The 14467-nt window shown below is 43.5% G+C and overlaps 1 protein-coding gene across 1 annotated transcript in view; it reads right to left on the reverse strand.

Moving 5' to 3' along the window:
• The window catches only part of LOC136429742 (myosin light chain kinase 2, skeletal/cardiac muscle-like), a 55395-nt gene that overhangs the window by 38613 nt on the left and 2315 nt on the right, over positions 1 to 14467 (reverse strand). Inside the window, exon 2 of the mRNA XM_066419697.1 lies at positions 7157 to 7280. Within this exon, the coding sequence (XP_066275794.1) occupies positions 7157 to 7280 (124 nt within the window). The remainder of the gene's footprint in view (positions 1 to 7156; positions 7281 to 14467) is intronic.

A 14467-nucleotide genomic window follows, 5' to 3' on the forward strand; every position in this document is an offset into this window, starting at 1 on the left:
TGTGTCAGTCCAAAAATAGGAGGTACCAGGTTAGTATTGTGTGGGGAAAAATTGGGTCAGCATAGGTATATGAGACAGTGCATTGTTGCCATACATGGTTTTTATACACAACTTTCTAGTGACTAAACACTATGCCCGTGCGATGCCCGCAATAGACCCCTTTCCAAATACCGCGGCCATTTTGAATCCAGGCCGAGCGCACGTGGTTCGAGCGCGGGAAAAGTCAACACCCGGTAAGACCAAGCCAGCGGTAAGGCGTCCCCAATAGAAACCAGCGTTGAGTCATCTTCGGCGGCGAGATGTTTTCCTCCTCGGTGAAATCCATCCATATATTTGCATGGCACAAGTAGATGATATTGTTGTGGACACTTGGACTCGATATCGGCCAGTAAAATTGTGAATTTCTGCTCCTTTTCCACAGTTCCTGCCGGGATGTTGAACGCGCGCTACAGTGATCGAATGCTTATATGTTTACACCGCGTGCTTGTAGTTTCCCTAATAATGTTAGCTTAAGTCGAGAAAAATCCCACAAAACAAACACTTTTCGGGCTGGGATCCTTGTAGCTAAGTTTAGGTATGACTCTTGAGCCTTTTGGTTGTCGTGACAATGCCAACATCATCTTGAAATTACATTAGTTTGAGGGAGGGCCGTGTTTTCTGTGCAGCGTTACATCGACTTCGCTCAGCAATATCTGACATTTCCGCTGAATTTAATCCCACAAAAAAGACATTAAGATATAGGCTTGAGTTCAATGTCCTTTTGGGTACAAATTTGGCAGCATTCCGGCGGCTTTTAGACGATCTTTTCGGATTCCAAGAATTTAGTCTTGCGGACTCCGAGTACGTGAGTGAAGGTGCGTTTTCCACTGTATCTGACGTTTCTTTAAATCATTTTGCGGGGCAATATTTCAGATATCTGTTGACCGGATGGAACCCAAAAAACGTTAGATAATATTGACTTGAGGAGGGAAGGACCTCAGGCCGATATTTTTCCTTTTTTTTGTGGGGTTTCATCCTGTGGAAATCGAAAATATTTCCGCGAAAAGTGATGTAATGAAACGCTACAAAGAAAACACGCCCCCTGCTTCACTCACGAACTTCATCAAACTAATCTTGGCACTAAAATATCGTCAAAGTCAAAGGAGCCACCGAACTTTCGTCAAATTTCTATACTCGCAAAGCCCTCAAGCCTATATTTTCACGTTTTTGTAATATCATCCGACGGAAATTAAGATATTACGGCGCAAAGTGAAAACACTCCATCTTCACTCACGTACTTTAGGTTTTGATATTTCAGAAAACTCGTCAAAAGAAGCCGCTGAAATTCTGCTAAATTCCTAACAAGAATTAGACTCTACCAGTCTCCACGGGTTGCTGGGAAAATAGTAGCAATTGGCCAAATAGAGTCAAATGTATGAAGGGGGTCGGCTATGGAGATGGGGTCCAATATTGCAACCCTCCATGGCCAAAGTCCCCCGGCAAATGATCTCCCCGTAGCCGGCGCGGTTAGTCTGGTAGAGACTAAACAAAAATGACCTTAAGCTCAAGCCTACACGTCTTTCTTTGTGGGATTGCATTCAGCGGAAATGTCAAATATCGCCATGCGGGGCGATGTAACAAGAAAGAAAGGAAAAGTTAGACAGAAAAGAAAGAAAGGCTAGACAGAACACACGACCCCCTCTCAACGCGTGTTTTCCCAGGCGAAGTTGGCATGGACCAAAATTACGGTCACAACCGGTAAAATTCTGTATATGTCTATCTAAGTAGCTATAAGGATCCCAGCCCGAAAAGTGTATGTTTTGTGGGATTTTTCTCGACTTTAGCTAACGTTATTAGGGAAACTACAAGCACGCGGTGTAAACATATTAGCATTCGATCACCGTAGCGCGCGTTCAACATCCCGGCAGGAACTGTGGAAAAGGAGCAGAAATTCACAATTTTACTGGCCGATATCGAGTCCAAGTGGCCACTACAATATCATCTACTTGTGCCATGCAAATATATGGATGGATTTCACCGAGGAGGAGAACATCTCGCCGCCGAAGATGACTCAACGCTGGTTTCTATTGGGGACGCCTTACCGCTGGCTTGGTCTTACCGGGTGTTGACTTTTCCCGCGCTCGAACCACGTGCGCTCGGCCTGGATTCAAAATGGCCGCGGTATTTGGAAAGGGGTCTATTGGACACAGCGCAAAAGGCCTGGGCACCGTATACAAATTTCCGGGTACGGCAGGAAATTTCAGTGGGTACGGCAAAAATCACCGGGTACAGCACAAATTTGTAGTGGATACGGCACTAATTACTAGGTACAGCAGAAAGGAATTTTGTGGGGGTGTTGTAAAGGCCCGCGCCCAACTGGCATCGGTCAGGGATAAGCCCGTCACTTTCTCGGACAGTGGATTTGGTGTTACACAAACTAAATAAAGTCTGTGGTTAACAGGGAAACATGTATATGATTGAATACTTTATGCACTTTGTGACAGCTCAGTGTCTTCACAATCAGCAGATTATTTCCACAGTCAGCAAAACCACAGTTGATCTATGTATGTACGCGTAAAGCACATTACAAACTTGTATGATGTTGATCACAAACTGACTGTTCTTCACATATATAAACAAAATGTTCAAGTTGACCTGCACCTGTTTATATCTTTGAGTGTGAACGACGCTAACAAGAGAAGAACCGGGCTGTTTCATTGTATGTAATAACCGGGAAGACAAACGTATAATACAGAACAGGCTTATCGAAATTACCCGAGCGACCGCGTTCCAATGTACAACACACAAGGAGCCGACATCACTGCGCTATCAACCATTCAAATCTACAATAAGCTATATGATCGAATTGACAATAATGAACAATATTATGTTCCTGGAAATCATGACACATGTTTGCGAAAGGTTTCAGGAACTCTACATGGTTATGATAACGATAAAAACAAGACGGACAGGTTCATTGGCTTCAAGCTCACGGGGTAGAACGCGCGAGGAGCTAACGGAGTGAACATTTTCTATATGGGTGCTGCGCTCCCTTATATTCAAGTCGACAATAAGCTATATATGAAATAAAAGCCATGGTTTCTAAAAATTAGGTCACGAATTTTCACGATGATTCACGAAATCTACGTGCTAACAACGCCGTTACACTTTTGACCGCGAAGTTCCATGATTGCACGGAGAGCGACCGCGCGCGTACGTAGAACACGCTAGTTGCGGCGTCTTCATAACGGAGTGGACATTTTCAGTATTCTACGCCGTGTACTCAACTATCTAAATCGACATCAAACTACCTACCAATGGAAAGCTAGAGTTTGAGAGAATCAACATACGAACCATAAGAGGGTTAGTGAATTCTTGGTGTTTACGACGCCGTGACAAAAATGAACCTCAAGTCCCCGTGGTTTCTGCCCCTCCGACGCGTTCCAATTGTGTTCGGAACGCGGGAGGCGCCGTGTCTTGTTTTTCAACAAAGTGAACATTTTCTATACGGGTGCTGCTCTCTCCTGTTTTCAAATAAACAATAAACTATATATCAAATGAAAGGTAAGGTTTCTGGAAATCAGCACAGAGATTTTCAAGAATATTCATGAACGCTACATACCTGTTGCAAGCCAACACAAATGGCGTAAAATGAGTCTAAAATACGCAATGTTCAGTGGATGATTTCTTATAGTGTGACTCATTTAACACCAATACGTTGGCCACCGGTTGGCACACCAATGCTTGTTCTTTAAGTATACCAAATTTTATGGGCCTGCAGTAAACCAACTTTCTGCTAGGAGTGTTAAAGAAGAGCCTACTTGAGGGTATTTTCACGGGAGAGGCGCGTTACGTCGTTTTCGCTGTTTAATAAAATAAGCGTGTTCTAGAGCGTTGGCCCTTCGACTACTAAAGATTGTTCCGGATAGCGACATATGGTTTCTTATATATCCTGTCAAACACAGCTCCAAGCAGATATTTTATGGAATACTCATACTGTAATGTATTGTGTGCTGTCTTGGTTTCTCTAGGTTCGGGAAGTCTTTTGAAGAAATAGAGGACACCAGAAAACCCACAACATCTGCTTGGAGATTATTGTACGACAAGTGATAGACAGTGAGGGTGGATTGTTGTATCCACTATAATACTCGGAGATTAAACTTCATGTGCGACGTGTAATATACAACGGGGAGGAATTCCGCTATCCCTATATCATTAAAAAGCCTTACATATGTTTTTCAGGGCAAATATGGAAGATATGCATTCCTTTCTACCAACCGATGTTTCAGCGCGCACCATTTTATCCGTTGTTCCAGACCCTTAAGTCGATAAGACTCGCTCTGACAACTGTCGTTATCTATGAAGGCGCATCTTTCGCAGGGACTAGCATCCCTCCAACCGGCTAGCTTTGATAACAGAACATAGAACAAGACTGTTCAGTGGAAAATATCGAGGTGTTCATGTAGATCAGAATTGAAGGAAAAAAAAAAGCATTGGCAAAATTGTCGGCTGAGGTACTGAATTTAGAACTGACTATTTTGCCATGTGTCATTGTCATTTTCAAAAACTTCTATCGTCGTAGGTTTGGAATGTTTGTTTGTTTGTTTGTTTGTTTGTTTGTTTGTGTCTGCGACAATGAGGTAGCAGGTCGTCGAACACGCATTTCAGTGGAAAAGAATAAGCGAGAAAAGTATAGAAGACATTTTGAAAAACACGCATGAGTATGATATAGACTTACTCTGACTTTATAGTAATATGAATCTATAGATATGTCAATTATTTTTAGTTGACCAATTCTGCAAACTCTTTGAGCTTGATTTTTATGAAATACATGAATACTATCACTTCACACTTGTATGCAGTGGCCAAAGCACTAAACGTACTTATTGCAATGAAAGTACGGTAGCAAATTTGGCAAATTTGACAACCTTAAGAAGAAATATTGGTTTTCTATCTACTGTTACTCTGCATGCAGAGGTTGGCTGTCAGAGAAAAAGTAGTTCAAAAGAAGGTCACAAGCTTCCCTTTCCACCTCTGCTTGGAGAGTTATCTACTGCGTGAATCTCCGGTCAGGAATGGCCCCTTTAGAAGGCGATGTGTGGAATGTTTGACGGTTATGCGTTATCGATATTGTGTCAGAGAGATCATGAGTTATGAGGCCACGGCGCATGAAACATCGGGGGGTCTCAAACAAGGCAGCAACATACGAGAGATTACTGTTCATGTCTCCTTGGGTGCCACGGTTGTTTGAGCAAATATGGCAAAATGCCAAATACTTATTGTGTTATTTTGTTGTTGTTTAAAAAAAATACAAACACATGGTTACAGAAAGAGTGATAATGCCACGTTTCTTATGCTATAAACATCACTATCGTCCCCAAAACTTACACGTATTCTTATTCTATAAATCAGAAACTAAGATTTTAGGTATTTTGCCCTCAAACCACCTGGCTGTTCCCTGTCGTTAAACGATTGTAAAAATGACATTATTCATAATTTGAATTGAAAACGAGGTATGGAAAGTGCCCCCTTTACATTACGTCAACGTCTGTATGTTCTTTGAAATTGAGAATCATGTATTCTGCACTAGCTACAGCTTGCACCCCAATCTCAAACGAAACGTCCCTTCCTTCCTCTTCTTTTCGGTCACATGAAACGCGGAAACGCCGGCCCCGAAAATTCACCCTATCATTTTCTACTAAGCGCTTAAATCGATAACGTGGCCGTCCGTGCGACCGGGCCGGAGTGTGTCCAATCAGTGCGTCCCCCGGTGATGTAAATGTGATGAACAGCGCCCGTACCGGAGTAATGACGCTTGATGAAGCTCACATTGGGTGTAATAGCTCCGCGGGGGTTGCCAGATTATTTGTAATTGTCTATGGAAGGTTTTCTCTGTAGTCGATTGCAGTGACGTGTACATGTAAAATGTGGGGTTTGCATCCTGATACTATGGCGTGTTTTAGTGTTCGTCCTCTTCGTTGGGTGTTATTGCTCCACAGGGGGTGTCAGATTATTTGTAATTGTTTGTAGAATGTTTGGTCTACAGTCAAGCGCATTGAAACGTGACATATGAAATGTGGCGTTTGCAATCTTGAGACTATGGCGTGTTTTAGTGTTCGTCATATCAAGCTTACATGTACATTAGGTGTAATAGCTCCGCGGGGGTGTCAGATTATTTGTAATTGTCTGTGAAAGGTTCTCTAAAGTTAAGCGCAGTGAAACGCGACATATAAAATGTGGGGTTTGCAATCCTGATACTATGGCGTGTTTTAGTGTTCGTCATACTAAGCTTCGTTGGGTGTTATAGCTCCACAGGGGTTTTCAGATTATTTGTAATTGTCTGTCGAAGCCCTGCGAGGGATATCATTACACAGGCCTGATCTATATAGTCGAGTGCAGTGAAACGAGACGTATAAAATAGGTTGTTCACAATCCTGTGACTATGGTGGCGTGTTTTAGTGACCGCCTTATTGGTTGGTTCAAGACCCATGACGACTTTAAACATTTTCAAAAATTTCAGTTTGAAAAAATAATGAAAATTGTTTTCACAATTAGTTTTTCTCTTACCTTCCTGTTTTATAGCATTCAATATTTAGATCATACTTAATGACATCATACTCTGAACTACCCCCTTTTCTAGAATCATTGATATTGTCTGTGCGTTGAATGATCATGACCGGCCGCCATCTTGGATCTACAACCCCACCAACATGGCGGCTGCTACTTATCTTTCAAAATTGTTTCTTTGTTGTATCTTATTTCGTTACATTTTATTCTATTCCATCTTATTTCATGTATGCTGCCAGACGAACTGCGGCCCGAGACCGGCCCAGGCATGGCGGTGTTTGACTTGGAGACGCCCGTTCAATTACGCAATCTGTCCGCCATAAAAATATAATCATATCATACATAACACGACTTACGGCAGCGCAAAGTGCCACGCCCCGCCGTTTCGCAAAACACACCTTTTTATCTTATCCAGCCCCCCTTCAGAAGTCTTGACATATTGATCGTCGATATACTAATGTCGATCTATATCGTTAACGGTAAGGATGACGTGTCAGAGTGAAACTAGGGATGTGGAATCGATGACCAACCCCCCTCCCCCTCGCGTCTCTTTGTTTTAGCGGCATTACCCAATTATGGATGATTTATGGTAGATACATGTTTGTCTTACCTCCGTCGTTGTGTCCGCCGCCGTGGCTCCTCCTTCCCGGGCGGCATCGGCCTGCAGGGCGGGGGCAGACTTCCTCCTTCCCGAGGCCTCATCCTCCTCGTCCCGCTTCGAGTACTTCTTGATCCTGCCACAGCAGAATTCAACGGCAATGAACACAGCCACAATGTACACCAGGGTGCTGACAATGCCCCACATCACATCCATGGCTGTCTATACTAGCTACTGTGTAGTCTACAGTCCTGTCTACAAGATGAACAGAGATAGAGGAGAAGGAACGCAGTCTCCTTCCCAGACGCGAGCTCTCGAAGGTGTCCTACTATCCTCGCGGCGACCTGAATTCACAAATAGCTAGAATTTATGGGTCTCGCTGACGCCGGCTGCTTAAATGGGCGTGCACGTTTTCCGTATATTCCGTGGCTCAACGACGGTTCCTCCAGCCAACACGATATGCTAAGGTACAGCCTGTCATACGCCGACTGTAGATACGAACATATCCTAGTGTCTGTTTGACGAACGCGATCTCACGGAGGTGTAGGGAGCCAAATATCACTCGCGAATCGGCCGCGAGGGCTACGAATAGCTGGCATAGGTGGATAGGGACAAGAGAAACCTATATATGGGGAGCGCAACATCCGGTGATCTCATGCGCAAATCCTTCAACTGACGTATTTTCTTCGCGTTAGCCAGCGGCGCTTGGGTGGTTTGGTGGGAATGACAACTAGATAATTGTGTATACATATATCAGGGCTTTTCTCGGCTTTGTTTCTAAGTCTCTTGCGAGGCTTGTGTCCCTGCACTGTCACGGGATAACCTTGGCAGACAAAAATAGAAACGGTCTCCGATTTCACCCACCATCGGGGAATTCGCGCGGGACGGGCCATTAATCATGGATAAGGAGGGGAATTCGCGCGGGACGGGCCATTAATCATGTATAAGGAGGAGAGCAGAACTGAGATGGGGATGTTCCGGTCAGTGACCTTCAAGCAGATGTTAGGAGGGAAGGATATTTATTTCGTCTTCCTCTTTTTCCCCAAACAAATAAGGTCAATGTCCTGGACCAGATGGATGTCTACTTTCGAACAATAAGAGAAATGACGTCACACTGAGTGACGTCAAGATTTAGATTTGGATTTGGATTTATTGGAATTGCAACAATACAATACACGTGGGACACAGGCAGCTATTGCTGATGTCGTGACCTAAGATTGGAATGACATTCTATTCTGCTATCATCTGCATGCAGTTATCGTCTCTCGTTCCAGAGTTTGTAAGTTTTGTGAATATAGTATTTCTTTATCAATCTTAGTCTCAAAATTTAAGTGCTTTTTTATCTTAATAAATCTCCCGTCTTTGATCCGAATATCAAACAAATCAACTTTGTTAAGAATCTTGTGGCGAACTGTTGAAACGAGTCCCAACTGACCCCTTGATTGTTGTCTGGGTCACAGACTGATGATGTCATTCTGTTGCGTGTATAGAGAGAGACGCCGGGAAGGAAACCATGGTAGCCTCTCATCTCCAAGCAGATGTAATGATTATGCTCATTCCCAGTGTTTTACGCCCGTTTTTGCGTCATTTAATCCTCTTTTCTAGCACTGCATTTCTTATCGGTTCGCCACCTTCCGGCGCTGTCCAAAAAGAGTACTAAAAGTTGCAACAAAAGGCGTAAAACACTGAAAATTTGTGAGCTCATCCTTACATCTACTTGGAGATTAATTAGTCTCTACAGCAAGCACCAAGTCAACGTTAATTAAACTTAAAAATATATATTTCACGGAGGTGCGATATCTTCTATTTTTTGTTGGAGACATGCAACTACCGAGGCGTAGTTAAAAACTGCGTTCCGTACTTTCCGCTGTGTTTACACTGGTCATCCGTCAGCCAATCAGATACTCCCCATCCTAATGTCGGAGGGAAGTTACCAGCCAATCATGTTGCCTCGTGACCGTAGCCGGCGACGTGATTGGTCGATGACGGCTTGCCAGCGCTAGCTCAGCGAGAAGGACGGATCGCATGCCGGTACGCCAGGGTCGTTGCTTGACATATACAGAATTGGGTTATTCTCTATTAGGTTTTTCCGACGAATTCGAGTTAGTGGGCTTTGAATTCGGAAAATTCCTGGAAATCCATCCTCATGCAAGCCAGATCGAAAAGCCTTATTCATACTGGTTGGGAAATGTCAGAATCTGACGTCACCAATTGTCACCTTACTATTAATTAATTAATTCAATCATCCGACAAGTAGCCGTCAGCACGGCGCGAGTTGCAAATGGTGGGGAAGCCCTGAACTATGACAGACTCATGTAAAACAAGTGAGAGCTTGACTTCGGGGTGTATACATATATAGCAAAGTATCTGTATCCATCTCTCTCTCTCCATATATATATATAAGTATAGTAGGCTTTTCAATTTTAAGTTTAGCCTCCCTTTAACTAAAGCTACGAGTTATGCTGATGATACAGTTTGAAAGAGAAGGGAACACGTTACCATTTCCCACGGTGCCAGATCCATTCAAAATCTTTATCCGGCGACGCTTCGTCTTCAGTGTCTAGCGACAGACCGATGTAGACCTTAGTCCAGAACTCCCTGTTCATGGCGAGGGGAATGTCCCGAGGAAAGGAAAGTGATCTCTTACCAGTTCAGCTCACTGAAGAGCTATTCTTCCACTGATCGTGACAGAGAAGACATATGCTATGTACAGTATTTACAGGTTCATAGTACCATGGAAATTCCCCTAGCTCCTTTTGACAAGTACAAGTACAGTGGACCATGGCTTTATGTCCCGTCCTAATGGCTGCAGCACATTTCCAGTAGCGTGCATGTCGGGTAAGTGACGACAGCCGGGATTCGAACTCCTAACCTCTTGGTATCGCCAACCACTGGACTACGCACGGTATTCGCGAGGATTCCACTTACACAACACACAGAATCAGACGCAAAGAAAGACACTTCCTTTAAGCCATAACACGTGCAGTCGTGCACTCGCTGCATCTGGTCTTCTCTCTTGGAGATCTTCTGCTGCGCGAGTCGTCGGGAAAACTATCGAATTCGTGCCGCTTGTCCAGTGCGCAGCGCCGATCTCCTCGGCTTGTTTGAAGGTTTATCTGCAATTATGCATTTTAATATGGCCTTTCCGACGTAATCCAAGTCGTAGGTTTACGACTTCCTGAACGCTGCTGTACGCCAATACGGGTGTTGATGTCAGGCCTCTTCAACTGCAAAGGGCACGGAGTGGCAGGGCCGAATCCACCGCGGTCTGGCACGTCACTCTCACTGTCACGTTCACTTTCAGGCGTCACTGCTTAAGACCAGGGACATGCCGCCACCTTTGCAGCGAACTTTCACACGACATGTATGCAAACATCACTCGAAAATTTCACTTTGCGAAGCTAGGAAACTTGTAACCTTCAACGGAAGACTCCGAGTGCTAGTCGTCAGACACTCCGCCCGGACTCTAGACGCTCCTCCATCGCCTGCACGCGCCACACTAACAGAGTTATTTGTGATGGTCGCTTTATATTCCGCTTTTTCCTTTAGAGGGGTGATTTGGCTGATTTACGATGCACCATAAACACGTGCCTATCCAACCGTAAAGGACATGAAATGGGCTGATCTGTTAAAGAAGGAGGTGCAAGCGAGGCAAAGTGATATATCATACAAGACCAGGCATAGCTTTGCGGTCAAAAGCAGGAGAGGGGCATTTAGCTATGAATCTCTTGGACAAGGAATATAGCGAAACGTCTCGGATGTTTGTATTTTTGCCAATAATTGGTGATTCAGAAACATAATGATTTTTTTTTTAAAAGAGGTAAAGTTAATTGTGTTCTATTTTTACCGCTGTCGTTGTCGGGTTACTTTTGGCCGATGTTTCTGTCTCACTCGCTGTTCTCCATCAGTCTGTACTACCCCCATATTTGGTGAATGACTTAGCAAGTCATTGACAGATTACTTGATTTATCTTTCTTCCCAAATTGACGTTAAGAAATAAAAGATAGGGTAGGTCGTCCCAAACGTTGGAACAATGACGTCCTCTTGAGACAATTGTTGGCACGTTGAAGTACTATCACTCCTAATACACCAGCGATTTCGGTTCGTGACAACTTCCAGATGCCTCATCCTACGTTTGCGCTTCGACGGGTAAGGCGTGAGTCGGTATTTTGTTGTGTCTTTCTCTCTATCACTGTGATGTCAAAACAGTCTCTGTCGGCCAAACTGCCATAAAAAAACTCACCAGCCGTCAACTTTTGGTTTGACCAACCGGCCGACCAAAACCATAGCCGAACAAAATTATAAATCGCATCTTTTGCAATGCAGTTTTTTTTCTAAATTACTGTTTGCAGGCAAAAACAAAACCCTAAGACGTTTTGTTGTCTCAGAGACGTCCCTCTCCTGTTTTTGACCGCGGAGCTATGTCTGATCATCAGTGATATATAACCTTGTCTCCCTTGCCCGTCCTCCTTTTGGTCGATTGGTGCATTTTTATCCTTTGCAGCCGTGCAGGCATGTGCTTATGCCGTCGTAAATCTACAACTTGCGTCATGTCCGAAGGAAAATGTGGGACAGCATAAATAACTACAGTCGGGAGGTCAAGGGTGAAGGCCCCTGCTGGCTATTACATAGATGTTTTCAGAAAAGATCACATTTGTATGTGAATGATAGTCATTGAGGAAATTTTATTTCACTGGCACTTTGAGGGCCCTTAAAGTATCAGGGAAATGAACGTCATCGCGCACAAATTTGGTATTTTCTGAAAGCATCTGTGTCAATAGCCAGCAGGAGCCCTCAAATTTGACCTCCCGGTCGCGCCGTTTTGTGAATGTATCTCGCAATCTGACGCGCAGTCCAATGAGATTTTGATTTGATTTAATTATTTAGCTGTAGAAAAAGTACAGCCAGAGCTACCCAACTAGCCGAAGGCTATCACAAAGGGTTAGCCCTTTGAGATACTCGCTGTAGTAACGGGGACTTAAGAGAGTGATAGAAAGAACGAGTGCCAGACGTGCCAGACGGCAACGGGTGCGGGCTCTGCCATCTGATGCCCTTTTTCAGGTAACGGCCTGACATCAGCAACTATTTATTAGCGTTTACAACACCGTAACTCTACAATTGCAGCTTGGATTACTTCTAAAATTACATGCTGAAATATAAGGGAGAAACTGGAAATAAATCTATGCACAAGCTAGATATCTTCGCGGGGTTTGAAGAGCTGTGTGGCAATGCCATGAGAAACGGACTCGCTCAGAACTTCCCTTATGACGATGACAACAGCTAAGGTGTAAGTGTCAAGTATTTGCAAGAATGAAGAGTCTTGTTTTGCTTCCGACACTGAGTTCTGTGTAAGAAGAACCCTCGCGACATCAAGGCGACATCTTGTTTTATATCCCTATACCTCTGGGTGACAGTCAACCATGGAGCGCCAGACTGCGATGTGTTTGCGACTGAAAACCATTTTACATGGAACTGACTGCTTTTTGGTAACGGGTCTTTCTCGTCTATCTTTCATACTGCTTGCACTAGGACTCGAAGTGCCCGGGACTTATTCTCGTATTTTATCAAAGTACGTACGGGGTTTGATTCGTCTGTATGTCAGGGTAGTGATTGCGATCTGAGTCACAACCGGAGTCTCTGTCGAAAGAACCTTCTTGCTTCTATCAGGAAGCTAAGAAAGTGTTCTCCCATTCTCTCCAAAGGTGGTCTTCCAGTTATAAAGCCTAATTTCAGGTGAATCCATTGATCCTAAGTGGCATCCATTGAAGTTGAAAAGCTGAAAAGCTAGCTGCTTTTTAAGGGAATATCTTTAACTTTACAGACTCTTTAACTTTACAGACTCCGAGTTCTTAATTACCTTCGCCGAGAAGGTTATGCAGAGGGTAGCGTTTGTCTGTTTGTTTGTTTGTTTGTAGTGGCACAGAATAACTCGAGAATGCCTTGATGGATTGTCTTGGTATTTGGTATGTTGGTAGGTTTTGATGAGACCTAAAAACGATTAGATTTTGGGCGCCCTAGCGGCTTCTTATGGTACTGCAGCGGAACTTCCTGTTTTGATATCTCGTGTTCTGGACATGCTATGGAACTGATTTTTGAGTGGTAGATAGATCTTTGGACAGAGAGTAAGTGGTGTGGGTTTAGGCCCCCTAGCGGCTTTTTTGGAACTGCAGGAGCAGGTTTTGCTTCTGACTTTGAAAGGGAATGACTCAAGAAGGGCTTGATGGATGGTAATGATTTTTGGTAGGTAAATAGCTTGAGTGATGATGTACATGATTAGACACTTCTTATGAAATCAGTATCTAATTTGCATAATTATTGAGGAAAGTTTATACATCCGCCAAATTCCATGATAGGACTCTGAAACATGTGACATATGTGACTGAGGAAGAGAGAAATATTAATTGATATGAACTATGCAAATGAAGACCTCGTTTGCATAATTGATGAGAAAATACTATAACATGATGGCCTTGGTCATGATTTTTGGTATGTGGATAGCTTGTGTGATGCTTAGTATGATTGGACGATAATTATTCAAATTAGATTCCAATTTGCATAATTAATGAGGCAACTTTAAAAATCCACTTTGTTCCATGATATGACCATTCAAATTGTAACTGAGGAAGAGAGGACTGTTAATAGATAGAAAATATGCAAATGTGGGCCTTATTTGCATACTTAATGAGTAACTTCTATCATTCCACACTGGCAAATGATGGCAATTTCATACATTTAATCCTTTTTTGTGGCATCGGGACGTTATGTGAATGTGAGCATCGTTGAATCAAATTATGCTTATAAGGGCCTCCTTTGCATAATTGATGATAAATATTAGCATAACCTTCTTTGTTAAGCTCATAATTTGTTAAGCTCATACTTTGGACATGTTATATTTTAAGACAATCAACTGGCATGATTTATGATTGATGAGAAACACTCCTAATACGTCAGTCATAAAGGTTAAAATCATTTGGCGAAGGTATGAGGTCGTGGAACTCTAGTTAAACGTATTCGATGTGTTGATCGCCTCAATCCCCACTCCGAATGACTATAACCCTTTCCAGTAGCATGTGAAGAACGTATCAAATGGCGGGATCCGAACTCTCGACCTACAGGTCCGGAAGCAGGATTATTGACCCTTAGACCTCAAACGCAACCAAATGCCTGGTTTGCATGGGTGCAGTTCATACTGTAGCCGCCAGATGGCAGTATTGCGTACGCGTTTCGACGACGGGTTCAGTAATGTCCTTCGTCGTGAAACCTTCATTCGACGGTGGCAAAGTCAAATTGAAGAGTGCCTTCAGAATTAAGCCACGTGGTCGT

Source organism: Branchiostoma lanceolatum, chromosome 3 (assembly GCF_035083965.1).
Source record: "Branchiostoma lanceolatum isolate klBraLanc5 chromosome 3, klBraLanc5.hap2, whole genome shotgun sequence".
NCBI lineage: Eukaryota > Metazoa > Chordata > Leptocardii > Amphioxiformes > Branchiostomatidae > Branchiostoma > Branchiostoma lanceolatum.